The following is a 25,199-nucleotide window of genomic DNA, read 5'->3' as shown; positions in this document are numbered from 1 at the left end:
AAAGCTGAAATAACATTAGAACTATTTTTTTCTCAATCAACAAGTTAATACAATATACTAAAATACATGTCAATGACACTAAAATTACCAAAAAGTAATACACATTCAAGTTTGATTGGCTTTCACGGGATTTTGGGTCGTCACCGTTAACTGCCAAACCAAAGGGATTGGGTAATTTGACCAAACCGTCCGGTTCAGTTTAGTTTTGACGGTTTGAACCAATCTTTTTTTTTAAACTGTTAGTTCGTATTAAAACTTATAATATGATAAAGATGATTAACGAATATAATACATATACATAACTGTATATCTAAAAGAGAAATAAAAACTGTAAATACTAAAGACTAAAGTGCCGGCTCAGTTTACACGACCGGTCTAAAGTTCCAAATCGTCGGGCAAACCTTAGATCGCTGAACCGTGAACCAAACCAACCGACTTGCTTGCTACTCCAAACCCAACCTCCAAAAACATCACAACTTCCATGTTAAGCATATGACATCAAAGATGTGAAACAGAACCAATACTATCGAGGATCGGGTCGAGCAAACGACTCATCAATCGACAAATCTTTATCGTTGGCCATTAAATCAAGCGAACCCTGTTTAAAATCGTATGTCTTGGCATTTCATCGGAACTACCATCTCGGGCGTCTGTTTCCACTCCCCTTTCTATCAAGATTGCATCTTGTATATCCTTAATAACTTCAGACATTGATGGTCTATCGTTCCCGTGTGGCTGCACACACATCAAAGCTTTTTCAGCTATCTTCCACATTGACCGGATGTCATATTCATTACTAAGAGCCGGATCAATGATTCCCTTAATGTCCCCGTTCTCTATATGCATCTTCGCCTATCATACAAACCAATAAAATAATTAATCATGCAGCTGGTAAAACGAACATTTTATTTTTTAATTAATAAATAGTTGACGGACTTACCCATTGAACGATGTTACGACAATTGCTACCAAAGTTTTCGTTTGAAATTGCTTCTTGGCTTGAGATTAGCTCAAGAAGAATGACACCAAAACTATAGATGTCGGTTTTGTCTGTTAAACGGTTTGATATGTAGTACCTGCATTTCACAAGTAATATAAATAGCCTAAGTGTATTTGAAGAGGTATGTACCCGCCTTAACATCGAGCGGGGCGGGTCAACCCACAAGATATAGACAAGAGGCTTGAAATCAAGATATCATGAAGGCACAAAGCCAAAACCTATGCGCACGGCGCATATCACATATGCTCACGCATCACATATGCTCACGCATATCATATATGCTCACGCATCACATATGCTCACGCGTATCACATGCTCGCGCACCATATATGCTCACGCATATCACATCTGCGCGTGGCGCATCTGCGCGTGGCGCATATCGCATGCTCACGCATCATATATGCTCACGCATATCACATCTGCGCGTGGCGCATATTACATATGCTTGCGCATATCACATCTGCGCATGAAACATCTGCGCGTGAGAATAAAGAGAAGACTTCGCGCATCCTCAGGATAGGCGCATATCACACGTGCACATAATCAACCTCGTCCTTATCCAAATCAGGATAAGGACAACCTTGATTGTGCTCGTCAGACAACCTTCCAGAAGGTATCCTTTAAGGAATAAGAATATGCTGATGTTGACAGCTGCCAATGAAAGGTGGACAACTCAGCAAAACCCATGTGCTACCACGTGATTGCACATGGGTCAGGTAAAATGCCTGGGTCAGAGAATAATCAATGAAAAAGCACCAGGTGTCCTAAGGACACGTGGCGCAAAGCAATAGGAGGAGGCCAAAAAGGCCCTAATGGGATCTGAGCCCAATCATTGGAAACCCTAACACTATAAATACCACACCACCTCCACAAGGGGAGGTAAGCAAGAAAATACATTCCAATTCCTTACTCACTCTCAGATTATTATTATCTTCTCCTACAATCTCTTATTCTCACACCGGAGGGTTACCCCAAAGAGGACCCCTCTGTCCCTTTCTGAGGGGTAAGTTCACGGTGCTGCTCGTTTTGTAGGTGGAAGAACTCATACTCCGGAGAACCATCGGCGAAATAGCATACTCATACCCTAGGAAAGTTGATCGTCTACCAGTGAGCCGATCCACGTTTCTTCATTGGCGCCATCACCTGTTACAACGGCAACAAAATCTCATCAGTTCTCTCTGAAAAACTTCACCATGGTTTATGGTGTTCGAAACAGCGATCAAGTTCTGGAGGATATTGAGCGTGAGGATGTTAATGAGGGACAGCAGTTTCTGAGGGTGCCGCGTGATTCTGCGCGCACCACCAGTAACCATCCCTTCATCAAAACTCCTCATAGCCAGACTGAAACTCCTCCAGACGATCTCACGTTCCAAAATTTGACCGGCGCGAAACAAAAAGGACCAATGGGTCCAGAAGATGAAACAAATGACCCTAAAGAATGGCTCATAAACGAACAACGGCGTTTAATGGACAAATACAATGAGCTGGTCAAACACAAAAAGTTAGCCGACCTAACACAAAGGCTCGCGTTTGATAAGTAAACCATTCAAGGAACAACAAAAAGGGCGCGCGCGCCGGAAGATGGTCACTCTGTTCACACTGAACACGCTGATTTTAGTGATGAAGAAGTGCACAGCATGAGGAAGACGCGAGATACTCATGCAGGAGGCTCACAGCTCCGCGCGCACATGAACATGGCGCCTGGAGCCAAAGCCGATCTGGATCTGTACACACCGTACAATCCACCAGCGAGAGGGCAAGTGGACGTAACCACACCGTACAGGCCAGCCATCTTGGTGAAGCATTCAAAATTCACTGAGCGCATCGCGAAGGCTCCCATTCAACACAAAACCAAGATGCCAAGTGGGTTGGGCAAGTACGATGGCACAACAGATCCAGACGATTTCTTACAAGGTTTTTATAACACTGGAAACCTAGAAAGCTGGACGATGCCAACATGGTGTCACATGTTTGCTCGCTGCCTCACGGGCGCGGCGCGTGTCTGGTTCGAAAGCTTGCCGACTGGGCAAATCGATGGGTTCGAAGAGCTATTGGAGAAATTCCAAGCTCACTTCGTACAGCAGCGCAGACACACGCGCGACCCTGATGACATCATGCACTGCGTGCGCAGGAATGATGAAACGATTGAAGACTACATAACTCGTTTCAATCAGGAATCTCTTGCAATTGGAGGTATCACTGAGCAACTCTTGCGCGTGGCCTTTATACAAGGTGCGCAGTGATCAACTCCGCAGAGCTCTCGTGAGTAGAGATGGCATGCCAACCACTTGGGCCAAGCTAATGGAAGCATCGCGAGTCTTCGCGCGAAATGAAAAACAAATTGCCCAAGATAGAGCAAGAGAAAGAGGGCACCAAGCAGAAGCACCGCGCAACAACGAAAGGAGGGGCAAACAAAACTCTGTATGGTCCAGGTTGCAACAAACCAGTTTTTCTCCCGCAGAAAAGCAGGCGCAACCAAGCTCACCCCAGCCCCAAAAAGACAGTCGTAATCGCGGAGAGGGTGACAAGAGGGAGGGGGGCAGAGAGCCTAACAAACCTCTACCAAGAATATGGACTCCCCTCACTAAAACGCCATCACAAGTGTTAAGCACAGAGAATGTCCAGTTTAAAAGCCCCAAGCCACTACACTATAAGGGACCACCAAACAGTGGCAAGTATTGTGAGTTTCACAAGTCCACAGGGCACAACACCGATGCATGCCACCATTTGAAGGATGCGATTGAAAGAGATGTGAAATCAGGCAAGTTGGCTCACCTGGTGAAAAACCCAAGACCAGAGAATGAAAAACCAGATGGAGCCTCAGCCAGCAAAAAGTTCAAAAGAATCTGTGTAGCCGAGGGAGGAAGGCAAGGGCAAAGATCGAGAAAGAGAAGCGCGCAAGTCCAAGGACATTGGCGCGAGCAACAAGTAATCTTCCCAAGAATCAGGGGAGGCCCTTCTATCAGCAGTCCTCTAGTCATCACTACACACATTGCTCATTATGAAGTGTCAAAAGTCCTGGTGGACACTGGCAGTGAATCAGACATCATGTATGAGCAATGTTTCAGGAAGTTGGATCCAGCAGACCAAGCAGGGCTCGAAATTGTGAATGCACCAATCTCGGGTGTTTCAAATGAAATCATTCACCCCTTAGGTCAGATACAATTTGAACTAACTATGGGGGATGAGAAACACAAGCGAGCTGAAATTGTCAACTTCTTGGTCTTGCCCACCACATCATGCCACAATATGATCTTGGGTAGAGGAACGATTGCCCAATTCAACGCCATACCGTCGCCAGCGCACGACGCGTTGGGGTTCCCAACACCAACAGGTGTAACATTTGTATACCGAGATCATTTGTGCGCAGTGACAAGTATTCCGCGGGAAGGGAGAACGAAACTTCCAATGGCAAACAACGCGCCAGAGGAATGGATTCTCAACCCAAAATTCCCAGAGCAAACAATCACAATTGGAGCTACGATATCAGACGACACAAGGTTGAGAATGAAAAGATTGCTCACAACGTATATGTCGGTCTTCGCGTGGCAACATTCCGATATGACTGGGGTTCCGCGAGACCTGGCGCAACATTCTCTCAACACGTTCAAGTCCGTAGAGCCAATTGCTCAAAAGAAGAGAATCATGGGGGATGAGAAGGCAAAGGCCATGAATGAGCAAGTAGAGGATCTACTGCGCGCAAACATCATCCGCCCAATACGATACCAGACATGGGTAGCCAATCCTGTTATGGTAAAGAAGAGCAACGGGTCATGGAGGATGTGCATTGACTTCAAAGACCTCAACAAAGCATGTCCAAAAGATTGTTACCCCCTCCCAAACATTGACGCGAAGGTGGACTCCGTGGCGCCATTTATGCTCAAATGTTTTCTGGATGCCTATAAGGGCTATCACCAAATTCAAATGGCACCACAAGACGAGGACAAGACTGCCTTCAGAACCGACAAGGGTGTTTTTTGTTACACAAAAATGCCCTTTGGTTTGAAGAATGCGGGAGCCACCTACCAAAGACTCATGGACGCGGTTTTCAACGAGCAAATTGGAAGAAACCTAGAAGTCTACGTGGATGATTTGGTGATCAAAAGCAGGGAGGAAAAACAAATGCTCAAAGACATCGAAGAAACCCTTTGGCGCCTAAAGGAAGTAAACATGAAGCTCAACCCGAGCAAATGCACATTTGGCGTAGAAGAAGGGAAATTTCTCGGTGTAATGGTCACCAAGGATGGTTTCAAGGTGAACCCAGAGAAGGTGGAGGCTATCCTTGACATGCCCTCACCATCCACCATGAAAGAAGTTCAAAAGTTGAATGGTAGATTGGTATCAATCAACAGGTTCCTAGCGAACCATGCAAGCAAATCTACCCCATTCGTTAACACATTGAGAAATTGCCTAAAGAAAAGCCAATTCAAGTGGACGCCTGAGGCCTAGCAAGCTTTCAGTGAGATAAAAGAATGTCTGATAAATCTGCCTGCGCTCACAGCTCCACTTCCTGGCGAAACTTTAACATTGTACCTGTCAGCAGGAGAGCGCGCCATCGGCGCAGTGTTGTTCGTGGATCGCAAGGGAATCCAAACACCAATCTATTATGTGAGTCGGGTGCTGACAGATCCTGAGACGCGCTACTCCATCATGGAAAAGTTAGTTTTGTCACTAACACACGCGTCGCGCAAGCTTCATAGATATTTCAATGGTCATCCTATTGAAGTTCTGACTGGTTACAACATCCAGCAAGTCTTGCGGCGTCCCGCGCTCTCAGGAAGGCTGACAAAATGGGCGCTGGAATTAGGAGAGCACACGATCGCCTATAAGCCCCGTCCAGCAATAAAGGGACAAGTCTTAGCTGATTTCATCGCAGAAATCCCTGAAGGAAAAATTGAAGAGGCTCAGCGCGAGGTAGACCCTCCGCGAGCCAATAATGAAGAAAATGTTTGGAGATTATTCACTGATGGAGCTTCAAACAATGAAGGGTCCGGCGCAGGCCTCAAGCTGGTGGATCCAGAAAGTCATGAGTATACTTACGCAATCAGGTTGGATTTCAAGAGCACCAACAATGAAGCTGAGTATGAAGCCCTGCTGGCTGGTCTGCGCATCGCGCACAAGTTCGGAGTTAAAAAGCTAGAGGCCCATGTTGATTCATACTTGGTAGCAGCACAGGTCAATGGCCTTTATGATGCCAAGGAGAACACCATGCCTCTGTATCTAGAGCAGGCGAGAAAACTCATCGAGCAATTTGACTTCTTCAGAATCATACATATTCCGCGCAGTGAAAACAAGTCTGCCGACGCGCTGAGTAAGATGGCATCAACCAGCTTCGATCACTTTGGCAAAGATGTCAGGGTAGAAGTAATGAGCAACCCGTAGGTGGGAGCGAAGTCTGTCCTTGTAATTCATACAACCCCTTCATCATGGATAACTCCAATAATGGAATTCTTGAAGGAGGGAAAGGTACCGGACGATCGCGCACAGGCGAGGAAGATAAGACACAAGTCGCATAACTATGAACTGCTTGATGGTACATTATATCGACGCTCTTATCTTGGACCGCTCATGAAATGCCTAGATGCTGAGGAAGCGAGCTATGTGATCAGAGAGATACACGAAGGAATCTGTGGAATACATGCTGGCCCGCGCATGGTGGTTGCCAAGGCAATGAGCGCAGGTTACTATTGGCCAGACATGTACTTGGACGCGTTAAAAGAGATCCAAAAATGCAAAGCGTGTCAGAGCTATGCGCCAAACACCATGCGGCCAAAGAACAACTTGATTCCGGTGACCTCCGCATGGCCTTTCCACAAATGGGCAATCGATATTGTGGGTCCCCTACCGCAAGCGCAAGGGCGAGTAAAATTTTTGATAGTGGCAGTAGACTATTTCACAAAATGGGTTGAAGCCAAGCCACTAGCAAAAATCACAGCCGAGGCGATGAAGCAATTTATTTGGAGCCACATCATATGCCGTTTTGGCCTGCCCATGGAAATTGTGAGCGACAATGGCAAACAATTCACCGACAGGAAGATATCCAGTTGGCTCAAGGAATTGCGCATCAACCAAATCTTCACTTCAGTATACCACCCTCAGGGGAATGGCCAAGTGGAGCGCGCGAACCAAAGCTTGCTAAATGGGCTGAAGAAAAGGTTGGAGGGAGAATCCCATTCATGGGTCGAGGAGCTACCTAATGTCCTGTGGGCGCACAGGACATTAAGCAAAACCAGCAATGGCGAATCCCCGTTCAGCCTAACCTATGGAACGGAGGCTATGATTCCAGCAGAAATTGGATGCCCATCCCATAGAGTGCTCATGATGAGTAAGATTGATAACGAGCGCCAAAGAAGGTTGGATCTCAACTTACTTGAAGGGCGCAGAGAAGCGGCTATCATCAGTGAAGCCAAATACAAGAAAAAACTAGAAAAGTATTACAATCAGCGCGTGAAAGAATGCCACTTCAAGAAGAATGATTTTGTCCTTCGAAACAATGAAGCTAGCCGCGCGATACCCCCGGGAAAGATGTCCCCCAATTGGGAGGGACCTTATCAAGTCTCGGAAGAATTGGGAAAAGGCGCATACGCTTTAAAAGATTTGAATGGAAAGAAGATCCCGCGCGCATGGAACGCAGCACAGCTTAGAAAATGTTTCATGTAAAAATTGTCAAGTTTGTAATCAAGGCTTTTTAAGCCATTATGAATAATGATACGCGCTATCTTCTCTTAATGTGTGTTCTATTACCTTTTGCATACATGTTTCACACTTCTCTTTATTAATTTTGAGCAATATGACAACATTGTATTGACATCAAAACAAAAATAAAACGAAGTAAAACATACATGCGCGAGCTTCAAGCTCAAACGCGTTAACGAGTTTTAACTCTAAAACGTCAGGGCCTTAGCCCAATAATATGAGCCTTAGCTCAGGGCCTTAGCCCAATAATACGAGCCTTAGCTCAAATCACTCACAAGATCCATCCTACATGCTGCGCAGCTAGACCATAAAAATACCTAAGCACAACTAAGGCAAAGCACATGCCAAAACATAGTTGATAAGGTCTCAGGTCGAGGTCGCGCATGGAATTGTAATGGATATCAGAGTAACACATACTGACACGTAAAGGCTAAAAAACTCATAATTCCCTATAATAAATGCGCGATAACGTCGCGCAAAAGAGGAATAATGAAACGCCAAGGCACGTGTCAACATAGTCAGGATATTGCAAAATCACTTAAAATATGATAAGGATTAAGTAAAATAATTTCCTTACAACCTTGTTCTTATTTCAACGTGCAAGCATATCTTATATTCAACAAGCAAACATGCAATATAAAGAGATGAATGGGGAATGCAGAAGATGCGAATAAGGGAAAAACAAAATTTCATTCCAAAACATAGAAGGTTACAAATTTACAAAATGATGAGATACAAACTGCAAATAAAAAAAAACATGAAGGGCTTCTCAAGTCTCTATGTCGACGTCAGCCTCTTCATCGCCCTCATCATTACCTCCCTCAGCATCTGGCGCAGCCCGCTCCTCGTCATCTCCAAACTGACCATAGTCAAGCTGTTCGTCTTGAATGGAGTCGTCTTCTATCACAATAGTGTCAGGAGCGGGTCCTTTGGCCACGCCAGAGCCGCTAGCAGAGGCAGCATTGCCCGCGCCATCATCGCCGCCACCAGCCCCTTCACACTCGTCAAGTAATTTCTTTAGAGCGCCGAGATCGGGCTGATCAGCAAGCAAGGCTATCTGCAAAGCATAAGGAAAAGTGTGAGTACAAAAAGACTAGGAAAATAAGTCAATGTAAACTCATTAAGGTTAAATACCTGCTCAAGGATGGGAATGGGAGTATTCAAATACTTCTCCCCCACCTCGGCCATGTCCGCGCAGACAACGTCGAGCTGATAAGGGTAGTCGGATGGGTTCTTCTTCAGCATGCTATATTCACAGCCATCCTTAAACCCTTCAGCTCGACCCACCAAGCGAGGCAGCGTTGCAATCCATCACAAGGGTCTGAAACTCGTCTGAGTATTTCATCGCATAAGCGCAACGAGTCATACCCTGAGAGACTAGCCATTGGCGATCCTGCGCGAGGGAAGAAACAGACGTCTCAAGAGCAGGAATCTGAGAGTTTAACAACTCAACAGTTTCCTTGGTCTGTTTCAGCTCCTCTCTGTCGGACGCAGCTGCCGCCAAGGCCTCTTTCCTTTCCGCTCGCGCAGCATCGAGCGCTTCTTGGCTAGACGCTGCCGTCGCCAGGGCTTCATCCTTCTCTGCCCGCGCGGCCTCAAGCTCCTTCTTCAGGCGTGCAACCTCACTCTCTAATGAAGATTTGTCAGTGATAGACTGCACAAGCGCTTGGTCATGCGCCTCTGCATCCAGCTCCAAGTCGCGCACTCGCCGCGCATACTTGGCCGCGTCCGCCTCTGCTGCCTGCAGCTTCTCCCGCGCAGCCTGCAGCTCATGCCCGCGCTTCACGAAGGCAGCGTTGGCACTTGCTCGGTTCTCGCTGAGTTCTGCTTGGAGTTTCTCAGCTCTCTCTCGAGCGTCAGAAAGATTCCAAGCAGATACCTTAGCCTCTTGCTTGGCCTCCGCAAGAGCATCACGCACCTTTACATAATCATAGCGAAGCTCTTGGGAGGCAGCAAAGAACGCTGACCCAGCGAAAAGATGGTCGTTGAGCAAGTCCACGCGGGCGCGCTCATCCTGAAACCTCCTTTCAGCTGGAGGCACGGAGTGAGCCCAGAAGTCTTCACACACCCCCATGGACTGAAATGAGCTATCCTCAGTAATATTTCATCTCGGGCGGTATATGTGATCGGCTTCCTGCAAACACAAAGCAACGTTCTAGTCATCTAAACACTAATATGGAAGTCCGCGCAGCGGAGCAAAACGAACTTATACCTGCGGGGAGCAAGCAGAAAAGTCAGCGCCAGCCCCATGAGAAGACCACGCCACGAAATCTCGTGGCGCTACAGGGCTTGCGCGGCCGCCATCGGAGTCTTCAAAATGGGCCTCCTCATCTTCCTCTGTAACAGGCCTTTTCTCCTGCAACCTGGAAAAATCAAAACCAGTCTCGCGAGGAGGGCTGCGCGCAGGAGGAGGTGAGGGAGGTCTCGACGCCGAGAGATCAGCGCGTAAAACAGCCTCCTGCTCCTTAGTAATCCCAATGAGGGGAGATTCAGTGCTTGCAGGAGCAGGAGCAGAACCAACGGCGCTGGCGCCGGCGCCAGCAGTGCCGCCAGCAGCTTGTGTGCCAGCTATAATGCCTATGAAAAAACCAACAAAGTGAAATGATTCAAGATTTGATCTAAAAAGGAAAAAGTCAGAAAATAAAAGCGCAATATATACCTTGGCGCACCGCCGTTCGCGAGTTAAACATCGCCATGAAGTCCATTTTCCCCCTTTTTGAGGGCAAAACAGGGGACTTCAAAGCAACCTTCGACGCAGCCTCGGTACCTTGTTGCGCCTGAGGTTGATCCACCAAGGTCGCCGGCTCTACAAACATTTGAGTGAGCAAAGATTCATTAATAACTCTATCGGAATCACGCTCATAAAACCATAAAGTATAAACAAAGTATACCTGTTGAAGAGGAAACAGCAGGCACAGCGCCGCTTCCCTTTTCCACCGCGCGAAGAGAGGAGGTGGCGGCACCATACCTCGTGCGGACAGGAGGACTGCCCACACCTTGAGGCAAAGAAGACAAGGAAACCTTGGAGGTAAACCCCTTGGTTTTTTTAAGTCCCTTCGCCTGAGTAAGAGGATCCTGAGCAACAGGGGCATCATTTTTCTTCTGTTTTTTACCGGCCCCTGCGCCAGTTTTCCCTTTAGCTTTACGCTTGAGTTGTGGCACCTCAGCTTCCTCCTCCACCTCTTCTTCCGCGAGGTCCAGCTCATAGTTCTCGAGCGCATCTACAATACGTGCAACAGAAATGTTAACCAAATTTGGTATTCTAAAGGCATAAGCATAAGTACAAAGGCCTACCAGTCGCATCGCTGTCAAAGCAAAATCCCAAATCAACAGGGATGAACATATCAGCGAAGCGATCGGGGAAGCCAACTTCCCCAGCGCCCAGCGCGACAGAGCCACCCTCCATATGCTCATCATAGGTGGTGTGGACGTACTCCTTGCTTACTGCATAAAACAAGACAAATGATATCAGCAAAACGAATTATATTCGCGCAGAAATAATGCAATGAGCTAATAACTCACATAATCCATCAACTTGGATAACAGGCTCAGTCGCGCTGTCGGCCCACCTCCTGCTCATGCCAACCCCCACCAGCGCCTCCTCGCAAATATTCTTGGCGGGGGATGGTTCAGCAGTCAACTTATTAACCCATGCGCCAGTTGGGTTCTTAAGAACATTCACATCCGCGGGCGCATAAGTGATCGCGCGCATGGTCATGCGGATGGGAATCACACCAGCCTTAATATAGAAAAATTTCTCAGACCAGTCATGAAGGCTCTTGAAGGAAACAGTGCAGCACTTGACCTTCTGACTGCGAGGAACGAATGAGAACCAAGAATCTTGGATTTTTGGCTTATAAAAAAATTGAAAGCGCCGAGGGGTTGGCTCCTCGCGCTGAGCTTTGCACATGAACTCAAAATGAGTCATGCGCACAAGTCCAAAAGGATGGACTTGGGATATGTGAATCCCATGAAATTGAAGCAGCGCACCCATAAACCTTGTCATCGGGAGACGAAGGTTGCAGTGAGTGAAAAAATGGCAATATAAGGAGATATAGCCGGTGGGCGGATCTGCCGCCGTTTGCCCGGCCGCCGGAAGCACACAGCCATACTCAGGGAGAAAACCCTGAGAGGCGATGAGACTGTCAAAATCAGACTGTCTCAATTTACAGGGAATCTCATCCCACCTCTTTACTGTCTTGCCCTTCCCCACCTCCTCCGACGAGGCCTCAGCAGCCCGTTTTCCCTTGCCGGTCTTCTTCAAAGTGGACATGACTAATGATTTTACACGGCGTTTGCTTTGGGAGATTGTGGTGTCTGGGTTATCAGACATACAACTGTGAAATCAAACAGAGGTTACTTCAAGAACGGAAATCGGAATAACAATGGAAGGAAAGGAAAGCTCTGAAATAACAATGAAGATGAAGAATAATAACTCAAAAGGCTTGCTTTTATAGGCCTAGGAGAGAGAGAAACAGGTACTGATCAGAGTTCACGCGCCCCCACTTGCAGGTGCAGGCCAACGCGAGCGCGACACGTGTTCCTGACTGTGTGTGGGGACATGAAAGGGAACGAAACATGTACTGATCAGAGTTCACGCGCCCCCACTCGCAGGTGCAGGCCAACACGAGCGCGACACGTGTTCCTGACACTATGTGAGGGGACATGAAAGGCAACTGTAGCACCTCGAGCACACGAAAAGTCTGACACGTCTCCATCTCTGACGCATGTCAGCACCAACCAACCGCGTACATGGACGATTCATTTCAACCACAAGGATAGAATTTCGCGCAACGATATAAAAAAGGAAAAGACAAAACCCTATTAAAAGAGAACTATTAAGTCTAATATCTATCTTACCTCGCTCGCGCGAGACAAGACACACATTAGACTGGGGGGGCTTGAAGAGGTATGTACCCGCCTTAACATCGAACGGGGCGGGTCAACCCACAAGATATAGACAAGAGGCTTGAAATCAAGATATCATGAAGGCACAAAGCCAAAACCTATGCGCACGGCGCATATCACATATGCTCACGCATCACATATGCTCACGCATCACATATGCTCACGCGTATCACATGCTCACGCATCACATATGCTCACGCGTATCACATGCTCGCGCACCATATATGCTCACGCATATCACATCTGCGCGTGGCGCATATCGCATGCTCACGCATCATATATGCTCACGCATATCACATCTGCGCGTGGCGCATATTACATATGCTTGCGCATATCACATCTGCGCATGAAACATCTGCGCGCGAGAATAAAGAGAAGACTTCGCGCATCCTCAGGATAAGCGCATATCACACGTGCACATAATCAACCTCGTCCTTATCCAAATCAGGATAAGGACAACCTTGATTGTGCTCGTCAGACAACCTTCCAGAAGGTATCCTTTAAGGAATAAGAATATGCTGATGTTGACAGCTGCCAATGAAAGGTGGACAACTCAGCAAAACCCATGTGCTACCACGTGATTGCACATGGGTCAGGTAAAATGCCTGGGTCAGAGAATAATCAATGAAAAAGCACCAGGTGTCCTAAGGACACGTGGCGCAAAGCAATAGGAGGAGGCCAAAAAGGCCCTAATGGGATCTGAGCCCAATCATTGGAAACCCTAACACTATAAATACCACACCACCTCCACAAGGGGAGGTAAGCAAGAGAATACATTCCAATTCCTTACTCACTCTCAGAATATGCTGATGTTGACATCTGCCAATGAAAGGTGAACAACTCAGCAAAACCCATGTGCTACCACGTGATTGCACATGGGTCAGGTAAAATGCCTGGGTCAGAGAATAATCAATGAAAAAGCACCAGGTGTCCTAAGGACACGTGGCGCAAAGCAATAGGAGGAGGCCAAAAAGGCCCTAATGGGATCTGAGCCCAATCATTAGAAACCCTAACACTATAAATACCACACCACCTCCACAAGGGGAGGTAAGCAAGAAAATACATTCCAATTCCTTACTCACTCTCAGATTATTATTATCTTCTCCTACAATCTCTTATTCTCACACCGGAGGGTTACCCCAAAGAGGACCCCTCTGTCCCTTTCTGAGGGGTAAGTTCACGGTGCTGCTCGTTTTGTAGGTGGAAGAACTCATACTCCGGAGAACCATCGGTGAAATAGCATACTCATACCCGAGGAAAGTTGATCGTCTACCAGTGAGCCGATCCACGTTTCTTCAGTATTTATTCCTATAGATATGGTATCATTTCACTTTTTAAAATTTTTCATTATTCCAACAAATGAAGAATATCATATACGCCATCAGTCAATTAATACAACATAGAGTTAAGAAAGACATACTGATATAATCTTCGGTTCACGATCTAAACTGCACTCCAACCACAACCATGCAACCGGCAAACACGGGTCGCCACATTCTTGGGCCCAATCCAACAACTTATAACCCGATACCAAACTTGCAGCCACATCTCCTGTAAATCAAAGAAACCCCACAAAAACATAACAAATTTTATAAATAATAGCTCGACAGTTTTAACTTTTAATCTAAAAAAACTTGCCTTACTTATCATCAAGAGACCTGTCACTTATTTTCTAATATTTACTAACCTCAATTGCATTAACAAGAGGCCCTTGAGTAGAATCCGATGTTTCCCAAAACTTAAACAACAAAACAAACATGCTTTTTGAGACAAAAATGTTGTAGTTACTCGGTGTGTCAGAAATTTGTTTGCAATACGTAACACCCCGCTAAAACTTCAAGACAAAAATGTCAATTTTTAAAAGTCGAAGGGCCAAAGAGTAATAACCGACATAAGAAATGAGTATAAATATGTTATTGCCGCTTTCCGAAAATTAAAAAAGAAAGTACATATGAAATATTATTACTTGAGCATTTAGCGGGGAACAACATTCGTTTAAGATATGAGTCGCATAATTGAACGTTGAAAATTATCAATTATCATATCATTGAAAGATTATTATTATTATTACTACAAGATGTATAATAGTATATGTGGCATTTGAATGGTTAAAGAAAGGTTAGAAAAATGGCGTAACACAAACAATATTAGAAATTTATAATTAAATACATAATAAAACATATAGAATCAATTTGTCATATATGTAAGAGGGAATAAAAAGAAAGAAAGCTAACAATCGTTCATGATGAAGATTCATATTTGCGAATCATCCATCCTTGTAAGGTGTGTGCTATGGCGCAGGTCATTTTGGTCTTACAGAATCATAATTCAATAGCACAAAAGCAAGCAACGTCAAAAGCTGGATCATGGTCAAGCGATTGAATACAATAAGCAGCAGCGTTATAGATGCATAACGCAAACATGGATGTGAAATTAAGGTGCATAAAACATTTTTGTTTATTGATGTAAACCAACAGTTGCGAGTATCATATTCAATAATTAAAAAACAAAGGCGATAATAAAACATAAAAACGAACCTACTACGGCCAACTTGGTTCGATCCACACATGAGGGTCGAAATAATGTTCTGTTCCCATTAAATGCCAAAAACCTTCTTCCGTATTGGATGTGTGATACCTTCTTGTTTCAAGAGAATAGAACACTATCTTCCTACTTTCAGGATGCACACACGGAAAGTAAATCTTGTTCGCCATTGCTGGTGTTTTGGTTTCAATGCAAAGACACGTCTTACCACCAATATAAATCGCATGCCTTCCTAAAGTCTCTGTTTTCTCCCATTGTCTTGAGTCATTCATCTTGAATACCTCAACGGACTCTCCAAACAACCCTACAATGACTAGCAACAAGTGTTTATCGCATTTCATTAGAAAGTTTTGTTTGGGAGACACACAACTATTTTTTGGGCCATTCAGCAAACTGTAATCTTGGTTGCCTGCATCTATGAAACCAAGTCCCCCATTGTTATACACTTCATAAAGATTTTGGCCATAGTGTGTTGCAAAACGAAAGGACTCATCGCCACAAAAGTTTAGATGGAATTCAAACCAAGACGATTCTTGAGCTACAAAGTGGATGTGCATATGACATTCGCCTAATGCTGTAAATCCAACAACCATACAATCTGAGGAAGTAGGTGGTGCCGAGAAACAATAGCTTTGTAAATAAGGCACCGTTGGAAGCTCACGGATATCACCTGTAAAGGGGTTAAAGAACATTAAGGGTCCCGGGATCCTACGTACAAGCAGCCAACCACCCACAGAGCAATCTATTTCCAAATCACCAATCAATTCTTGAGGTGTCTTTATAAAGTATTTGTCACCAAACATCGGGTCAGTAAAAGATATATCGTCTTGACCTTTGTGTACCACCATCAGCCATGGTAAAACTACAGAATATGACTGCAATCTCCCTCCCTTACTCCATTGGATCATAGGTGCGGCTAAATGGCATTGCTTGCATGTAGCACGAAAGTTGAGGTACTCGACGCCAACACAAAACTTCATAATCGTCTTCAAAACATCAAGCGGAATGTTGAGAACATGTGACTCCATATTCTCCTCAACATTGTCAATCTCTGTGCTATCACTATAAACCTCGACATCCCTTACCGCCATCTCATTTTCTTCTTGAGACTTGATTTCTCCATGTAACCTGCATAACAAATGATTTATCTTTTAAGAAAATGTAACATTTCCCCCTTTTCTAGAGAAAATAAAAGCAATACCTGTGCTCCGACATGAATGATAAGGCTATGGTTCTATTGTTGAAGTCGTATGAGTATATTACAATGCCGGGTCTGTCAAGAAGGTACACAAAACCCCCTACCTCAGAAGGGCTACAAAACACAGAGTAATCATGAGCAAGATCCACGAATAATGTAGTGCCCTTAAGATCATCAATTTCTTCCCATCTTATATTAGTTGTGTGCAGTTTAAACACGCGCATGCAATGAAATGTTTGCTTTGTCACGTAATTATGACCTAATTCAATGAAGAACAACTCTTTACAACAGCCTTTAAGAAGAGGAGTGGCAAACTGACAACAACAAATACTAGGACAAAATGGGAACCTAGAATATGGCGATAGACTCATCGCAATTTCTCTACCCTTTACTACAAATTCAATGTGTATGACCCAATATCGAGCACTCCCACTACTCAAGGCGTACAGTTTACCATCGCAACAAGTTACGCTGCATAAGAAACGATCACAACCGACTATGCTCCTCATTTGTTTAGCGTATGGCATTTCCACCCATTTCAACCTCTTTCTTGTATAGTCCAAATCCAGCCGGCAAAAAACAATGGTATATTTTATAGTTGGTAACATGAAAATGGAACCATGATCATCGGGAGGGGACGACAAACAACACCATTGGGTAAAATTTGAACCTCCATATCCATTAATATTCCTAATCAAACAGGGGAGACGTATGATCTTAGAAGTCACTGGGTTCTAAAGAGACCACATGTCATTGTGCGGATGGTTGGAGAGAACCACCCAGCCATAGAAACATCCTCGGACACGCCTCCCAAGAAGCGAAGGAATCCGGCACCTGTGTTGAGAAGGCGGGTCACGCATGGTGTAGATAATATGGTCTCGGTTGTCGTCCCTATCAACCAACCAAGGATGGTTTGCTGATGGGGTGGGTAATCCATCACAGATGGAAGCACAAACATGCTTCTGCGGCTCCATCTACAAATGTCCATAAACTTAATTAATAATAATACAACAATCTTTGTTTTCAGAGTCGATCTCTCTGTTGCCGACATATACATAGTCGACTCGATTTTTTTGACCAAACAAAAATTTTGAAAGACTCGGCAACAATACAATTTAAAGGCAAGCATAACAAGAAGTACCATACGTCTCCACCAACCAGTTAAGGTTTTTAATCAAAATTCTTCAGTTAATCATCCACGGATTTTAGTCAAAACAAAATTTTAGAATAATCGATGCATTCGTCTCGTCTTTTCATCATAATTAGACAGACACACTAATATTATTATTATTATGCAATTTACGAACCGATAATAGCAAACACAAAATCATTCATACCTGAAGCAGGTGACTTTCAAACCCTAAAGCAGAGCAAAGCAAAGCTAAGCTCTGAGAAGATCTAATTTAACCGCCGACCCCAAACCAAACCAAACTCCCTACAACCTAGATATTTACGTATAGCCCTTCAACGTTCAAACGTAATAATAACCGATGATATGATAATTAAAACTAACACGTGCGCTTCCTGAATTGAATAATAACCTATGATATTATGATAATAATTATAGATTCTACCAAGTTTCTATTTTTACATTTTTTTCTTTATGAATGTTGTTGGTGAGATCGAATTCACTATCTTGTTTTTAAAATGCTTGTGGCTTACCAACCCAACTAGAATGAATTGATGTTGGCCTATTCTTTTTATTAATTGTTTAGATTCATAACATTCCACTTTGTTTTATTTTTTTAACCATCCGTGTATTACAAAGGCTCTATCATAGTACTATATATAGAAGAGAAAATAAGATTTCTCGGAGATTAAGGGCATGTTTGTTTAGTTCTGAATAGGCCTCTTAATGATTTAGGTCTGCTTCGCTCAGACTTAAGAATGTTTGGTTTAATAAAAGCGTCTGTCTGAATGGCTGAATGAACGTTTGGTTCATGTAAAGATATATATTAGACTTAATTGCAATTTACAACCATATGTTAACACCTTTTTGTCCCATCGTCTATAATACGAGGTAGTTTGAGCTATACCGTTACCCGGCGTTAACTTTGACCATTTATTTTAGTATGACCCAAGGGTATATTGGTAAAACTGCATCACGGTGGCGCATTAAAACCCTGGATCGTGAGGTTTATTTTTAATTTGGTAACTTTGATAACACTAAAATTACTTAAAAAAATAATACAAAGTCATGTTTGATTGGCTTTCACGGAATTTTGGGTCGTCACCGTTAACTACCAAACCAAAGGGATTTAGTTAGTCGGCCAAACCGGCCGGTTCAGTTTAGTTTTGACGGTTTGAACCAATATTTTTTTAAACTGTTAGTTCGTATTAAAACTTATAATACGATAAAGATGATTAATGAATATAATACATATACATAACTGTATATCTAAAAGAGAAATAAAAACTGTAAATAATAAGACTAAAGTGCCGGCTCAGTTTACACGACCGGTTTAAAGTTTCAAATCGTCGGGCAAACCATTAGAACGCTGAACCGTGAACTAAACCAACCGGCTTGCTAGCTACTCCAAACCCAACCTCCAAAAACATCACAACTTCCATGTTAAGCATATGACATCGAAGATATGAAACAGAACCAATACTATCGAGGATCGGGTCGAGCAAACGACTCATCAATCGACAAATCTTTATCGTTGGCCATTAAATCAAGTGAACCCATGTTTAAAATCGTATGTCTTGGCATTTCATCGGAACTACCATCTCGTGCGCCTGTTTCCACTCCCCTTTCTATCAAGATTGCATCTTGTATATCCTTAATAACTTCAGACATTGATGGTCTATCGAGCTTTTTCAGCCATCTTCCACATTGACTGGATGTCATATTCATTACCAAGAGCCGGATCAATGATTCCCTGAATGTCCCCGTTCTCTATATGCATCTTCGCCTATCATATAAACCAACGAAGCCGATAAAAACATTTGATGCTTAGAGGGAATGTTAAATAGACTTACCCATTGAACGATGTTACGACAATTGCTACCAAAGTTTTCGTTTGAAATTGCTTCTTGGCCCGAGATTAGCTCAAGAAGAATGACACCAAAACTATAGATATCGGTTTTGTCTGTTAAACGGTTTGATATATAGTACCTACATTTCACAAGTAATATAAAGTTTGAGAATGATATAATATAATTATATAAATAGCAATAGTGTATTTATTCCCATAAATATGGTATCATTTCACTTTTTAAAATTTTTAAGGATGTTGTTTGATCATTTGGCAAAACCTCGAAAATATTCTTCAATAATATAGAAAATTTTGACATTACAACTTACTCAGGATCAAGATAGCCGAGTGTGCCACGAACAATGCTAGAAACGTGTGAAGCACCATCAACTGCAAGCTTTGAGAGACCAAAATCCGAGACTTTAGCCCGCATGTTCTTATCAAGAAGAATATTGCTTGTTTTCAAATCTCTATGAATGATGGATGGGCTACAACCGGTATGAAGATACACGATCCCTAAAACAAGTTAAAAGAAAAGAACCAAGTCAGCATATGCATTATAATGAAACAAAAATATTTAGTTCAAATAAAGCAAACCATTGGCAGACTCTTCAGCAATCTCGAGTCGTTTGATCCATTTAATTCCGCGTTCCCTTGCCAAAGCTCCTAAATTTATACATAAAGATTCGTTATAACAACAGCAAACCTATAAAAGAATCGGGCCAAGAACAAAATCAGATTAAAAATAACAAACCATAAAGATGTTCTTTGAGTGTGCCATTATGCATAAACTCATAAACAAGAATATCCATCCCTTCTTCTTGGCAAAACCCGAGAAACTGGACCAGGTTTCGATGATGGATTCGTGAAAGAAGAGTCAACTTAAACAGAAAAAAGAAATCAAATGATCAAGAACGGGTTGTTTTAGCGAGTAAAATAACATGAAGAAATTATTATAAGAAAAGTCACCTCATTTGAAACTCTTTCTTGCCTTGATATACATTATTATTTTGAAGTATTTTTACAGCGATTTCTTTTCCATCGTTTAGTTTTCCATAGTAAACGGTGCCATATCCTCCCGAGCCTACTTTGTTTTCAAAATTGTTTGTGGCGTTTCGTAGCTCGGATAATGTGAAGCTTTGAGCAGCTTCGGTTGTTGCATTGTTCGTAACAGGCATCCTATGCTTCGGCTCTGGCCAAAATAAAAATATAAATCAATACATTATTTGTTATAAAACATAAAATAATGATGTACCATGTGCATGAAAGCATCTCAATATGTGTTGCGTGAGCTTACCCATTTTCGGATGTTTTTTCCGTTGGTGAAGCAGTAGACAAGAAGTTAAGAACCCTAGAAAAAGTGCAGCAGCCCCAACTGCTAATCCAATAATTATGTTTCTATTGCGTCTCCCGTCATTACCTCCTTTACTAAGATTAACATTTCCTGTGAAGCTGCAAAAGTTGCATGCAGATTAATATAAATTTGACCTTAAAAGTCAAAGTGTGTAGAACAATGGAAAACATAAAGTAACATGATAATCATGTATGCAAATCTAAAATGGTTTAAGGCGTTTCTCCGGAATTACAGTTAAATATGCTTATAAGCATGTTTGACTTATATGAAGTCAACTGTGTTTTTTAAATCTAAGTGAAAAAAATAGAAGAAATACTCACTTCAAGATTAAGTTCTTATTCAGAAGACTGGACGATACTTCTCCGGTTAACAAGTTATTTTGTACATACCTGCATTCATGAAGCAAAACCAATTTAATATGATCATAAATAAAATAACGGTCTTTTTATAAAAGCAGGAATGATATATCTCTATATCCGTGTCCAAAAAGCGTTATTTGCAACAGAGTTATGCTTTGTAACAAAGTTACGAAAATGAAAAAGAGTTGATTTGGGGGACAGATGGAAGAATAATAATGTTTGTTTTTTTAAATTACTTACAGTTGACTTAAATTAGGTAGGTCTGTTAACCAGGTGGGCAAATTACCACTCAACTGATTGTTCTCAAGATGTCTGCACACACAAAACATATATGAGTCATACAAATAGAATAAAAAAAATATAAATCTAAACCACTAGACGTAAAGTATAATCCGAGCTACATTATCTTTAAATTTGGGCATCCTGTGAAATCAGGAATTGGACCCGTAAGGGCATTCCCATCAAGCCACCTATAGTTAGAAACATGTAAAATTTAATTATAAATGCTGGATAAATGTCATTAAAGTAAAAGGTGCACACTGAAACTTACAACTCTTCTAAGCTGGTCAACCTGATCAAATCGTTCGGGATGCTTCCGGTCAAGTTCTTGCCAGACAATTTTCTGCAAAAATTGGGAAAATATCTTTAGATGGATATTAATGTCACACTAACACTTGTTTTGAAATGTACTATTTTTCTATTATTCCAATAAAAGAAGAATATCATATACGCCATCAGCCAATGAATATAACAACATAGAGTTAAGAAAGATACACTGATATAATCTTCGGTTCACGATCTAAACTGCACTCCAACCACGACCATGCAACTGGCAAACACGGGTCGCCACCTTCTTGGGCCCAATCCAACAACTTGTAATCCGATACCAAACTTGCAGCCACATCTCCTGTAAATCAAAGAAACCTCAAGAAAACATAAACATATTTTATAAATAATAGTTGACAGTTTTAAACTTTTAATCTAAAAAAACTTTCTTTACTTACCATCAAGAGACCCATCACTTATTTTCAAATATTTACTAATCTCAATTGCATTAACGAGAGGCCCTTGAGTAGAATCCGATGTTTCCCGAAACTTAAACGACAAAACAAACGGAAGTGATATGTTTTCATATCCCGGTTCATACAACCGATTCGTCCCTTGTGCGTTTTCTTGGATATTAACAACCGCTTTACTAAGCTCCGGTTCTCTGGGAAGAACCAGCCGAAACTTTCTTGTTTCACCAGGACCTAAATCTTCGATTTCAGCAAAGTAAGTATATGCCCACCCGTATCCCGGAAACCCGTCCAAGTTCATACGGTAAGTCAACGTCCCGTTTCTTCCCACAACAGCTGTCTGCATTACCTTCTGAGGTGGCTGCTCGTCTTTTCCTGTATCAATCGGTAACTTTGTCGATATCCTATCGGTCCCGGCTGCAACGTCAACAAGATAATTTGCTTTCTTCACTAAATCCGATTGCCATATTCTATCAAACGGGTCATCTGGGTACCTAACGGGGTCTCATTTTCCGCCCCGAAGTTGATTCTTGCAGAAACACTAAGAAAGAACTCATTTTCAAACGGTGTGAGGTAAACCGAACCGTTAAATGGTCGGAGCTCGAGTGTGGAAATAAACGGTTGTCCCGTTGTAGCGTTTGATAAACAAACGCTAACTGTAGAACCAGAAGCCAAAAATATAAGTTCTTGTGACTCGATAGTGTTAGCATCCGAGATGACTATTGTGGCCCAAGGAGTGGGTCCCATTGAAATGTCGAATTTCGGGTAAACATTGTTGTTATCGAAGTTACCGTATAAGAATGTTGCTCTAATAAGGTACCTAGTCCTAACTTTAACATTAAGTGTGTAACAGTATTTTCTGTTGTCTGCAGGGAAGTATCTGACTGTTTGATATTGTTGTCTTGTTTCGTTTGTGACCGAGATGTTGATTGTAATCCCGTAAATGATTTGGTCATCCGGAGTCCAGTTAAGGCCGAGGTTGTCTGTGAAATTGCTTTGGCCACCACAGTCAAAACTTATAAATCCTGTTTTGAATGATCAAGATTGTAGTAAAAATGTCAACTTTGAGGAAAAGAAACATGAAGCATATAAACTGATCCAAAGGGAACACATCTGGCAAGATTGACGGGTCGGCCCGAACCCATCCAACTATTTTCTTTTTATCAAAAATTAGAACTTTTTATGCAATATAAATACACTTTGCACAACTTTTGACCCGTTTGACCCTTTCACCCGTTTCACAGTTGGCTAATCTTTTTTTTTTTTTTTTTTCATTTTATTTTACCCAATTGACTACAGTCAAAACCTTATAAGGCCGGTCAGCCCGAATCCATTGTATCCAATTTTCTTCTTTTTTTTTAAAGTTAGCTTTTTATGCATTATATATACACTTTGCACAATTTTCAACCCGTTTGACCCTTTTTCAGCCCATTTCCCATTACCTAATATTTATTCACTTTACCCTTTGACCAGTTAAAGAGAACTTTGAATCAAACTAAAAGCATTTGATATTTTCAATATGGTTATTCAAAATGGAATAACTCGTATACAAGAAATCACATCCAAGCACCATCTTACACGTCAAGGTTTGATCCATCAAACTATTAAACACATAGAACCAAGATAAAAACAAACCTAGCAACAGAACAAGGGCAAACCCAAGACTAAGAGCAAAGATACCCAAAAAAAATAAGTGAACACCCCCAAGTGTAGGGGTAAAAAATGAGCCAAGCCCGAGTAGGCTTGAGCTCGAGTTCGGCTCATGAGTTGTTGTTTCAAGCTCGGGCTTGACTCGTTTATTATTTATTAATTTATATACGTTTTTAATTATTTTTATATATGTTGAGAAACCTTAAACGACTCACTCGGATCGATTTCATGTAGTACCTTAAACGAGCCAAAGCTCGCTCGGGCTCGGGCCCGGCTATGCAATGTGAAATTAATACATAGAAGTCCAAAAGGGGGTCAAACTTAGAAATACACAAGGTTTGTTAAGGTTCGATGAGCCTAAACGAGCTTCCCATGCAAGGTTCGATAACTAAACAAGCTTTATTGAGGCTCGTTGAGAAAGCTCGGCCCGTTTCGAGTTTTTTTGTCGATTTGAGCTTGAGCAGCTCTCGAGAGGCTCTGCTCCCCCATTCAAGCTTAAATGTGGTCCAAGATTAACAAATTACATCATCCTAAAAGTATCAAACCAAGAACACAAAATCAAAACTTTATACATAAAACCCACATCAACATCAATTTCCACCACAAATTTATTTAGGAAAGCAATGAACTTGAAGAAAACTGCAACCCACATACCAAAAACAACAATATAGAAAGAAAATGAACCTGGATTAATCTGAGCTGTGACTATGCAAAGAATGAAGAACAAGAACAACAAATGTTGGGTACCCATGTGATTGATATCTTTGCCCAAAAAAAGTAAACTCGAGTCCAGTACAAGATTAAAAGTGTGACACCATTATTATTAATGGGTGAAAACTGAAAACACCAGTTTTATGGAAACTAATAAAGAACATAATAAAGTTTTTATCTTGATTCAAGAAAATAAATAGAGTAAATTAGCATGCAGAAGAAGGATCTTCTGATTATTCCTGGTGTATATATATAATAGATAGATAGATAGATAGATATTAGATATACATGGTATACTATATATTTATATTATATATATTAATATGACTGACTTGAGAGAATTTGTCTTGGTGATGCAAAAGTATAGTGCAGGGGAGGGGTGGCCAGTGAGGGCCCACCAACAAGAAACCATGTGGTGCCTACTTTTAAGCTTATAGTATTGAGTTGAGGTTTTGAGTTTTATTAATAGCTAGTGGTGAACCCGTGTGTTGCGACAGGATGATTTGTGAGAATTCGGTGGTAGTCGTCATAATCGTTGGACATATAGAAACTCTTGACAAAAATAAACCTGAAAGATCTTGAAAAAGAAAATGAAAAAATAACAAAAGGAGAGAAAAATAATGAAACGGTGGATGAGGTTCGAACATGAGTGAAAACCGATATCAAAATTTGTTTATAGAAAAACAAAATTATTAAAATTCAGAATTCATATGATAACTCTATTAAAATTTATCCATAAAAAGGAACATAAATTGATTCACTCAGTGAATTAGGATCTATGGTAT

General features: G+C 42.2%; 1 protein-coding gene and 1 pseudogene across 2 annotated transcripts; both read right to left on the bottom strand.

Annotated features, from left to right (window-relative positions):
* Nucleotides 1–13,906: 13,906 nt before the first annotated feature.
* On the bottom strand, nucleotides 13,907–16,176 carry LOC143576433 (F-box/kelch-repeat protein At1g57790-like). The gene is made up of 3 exons (XM_077060521.1): nucleotides 15,216–16,176; nucleotides 14,025–14,155; nucleotides 13,907–13,912 (listed from the first exon to the last, which is right to left on the bottom strand). Exons 1-3 carry the CDS (start codon nucleotides 16,174–16,176, stop codon nucleotides 13,907–13,909), a joined length of 1,098 nt encoding a protein of 365 aa, XP_076916636.1.
* A 2,688-nt stretch (nucleotides 16,177–18,864) lies between these two features.
* On the bottom strand, nucleotides 18,865–24,454 carry LOC143576432 (putative LRR receptor-like serine/threonine-protein kinase At1g67720; annotated as a pseudogene). The gene is made up of 15 exons (XR_013142949.1): nucleotides 24,388–24,454; nucleotides 24,283–24,342; nucleotides 22,042–23,078; nucleotides 21,812–21,944; nucleotides 21,588–21,659; nucleotides 21,439–21,507; nucleotides 21,278–21,349; nucleotides 20,999–21,067; nucleotides 20,622–20,776; nucleotides 20,294–20,516; nucleotides 20,079–20,205; nucleotides 19,922–19,990; nucleotides 19,654–19,840; nucleotides 19,329–19,464; nucleotides 18,865–19,261 (listed from the first exon to the last, which is right to left on the bottom strand). The product of XR_013142949.1 is annotated as a putative LRR receptor-like serine/threonine-protein kinase At1g67720 (transcript).
* Between the last annotated feature and the right edge of the window lie 745 nt (nucleotides 24,455–25,199).

Source organism: Bidens hawaiensis, unplaced genomic scaffold, assembly GCF_021521415.1.
Source record: "Bidens hawaiensis isolate Kalapana, Puna unplaced genomic scaffold, B.hawaiensis_p1.1 tig00028119_1, whole genome shotgun sequence".
Taxonomy (NCBI): domain Eukaryota; kingdom Viridiplantae; phylum Streptophyta; class Magnoliopsida; order Asterales; family Asteraceae; genus Bidens; species Bidens hawaiensis.
Note: the sequence above shows the minus strand (reverse complement) of the source record. Positions and strands in the feature narration are given on the sequence as shown.

Excerpts from the sequence above, each read along its gene's own strand:
- LOC143576433 (XM_077060521.1), bottom strand. The coding sequence starts at position 16,176 with ATGGAGTCACATGTTCTCAACATTCCGCTTGATGTTTTGAAGACGATT. Across the intron at positions 14,156-15,215 it reads CACATCCAATACGGAAGAAG|GAGATGTGGCTGCAAGTTTG; the intron begins GTTTTTGGCATT and ends TTTGATTTACAG.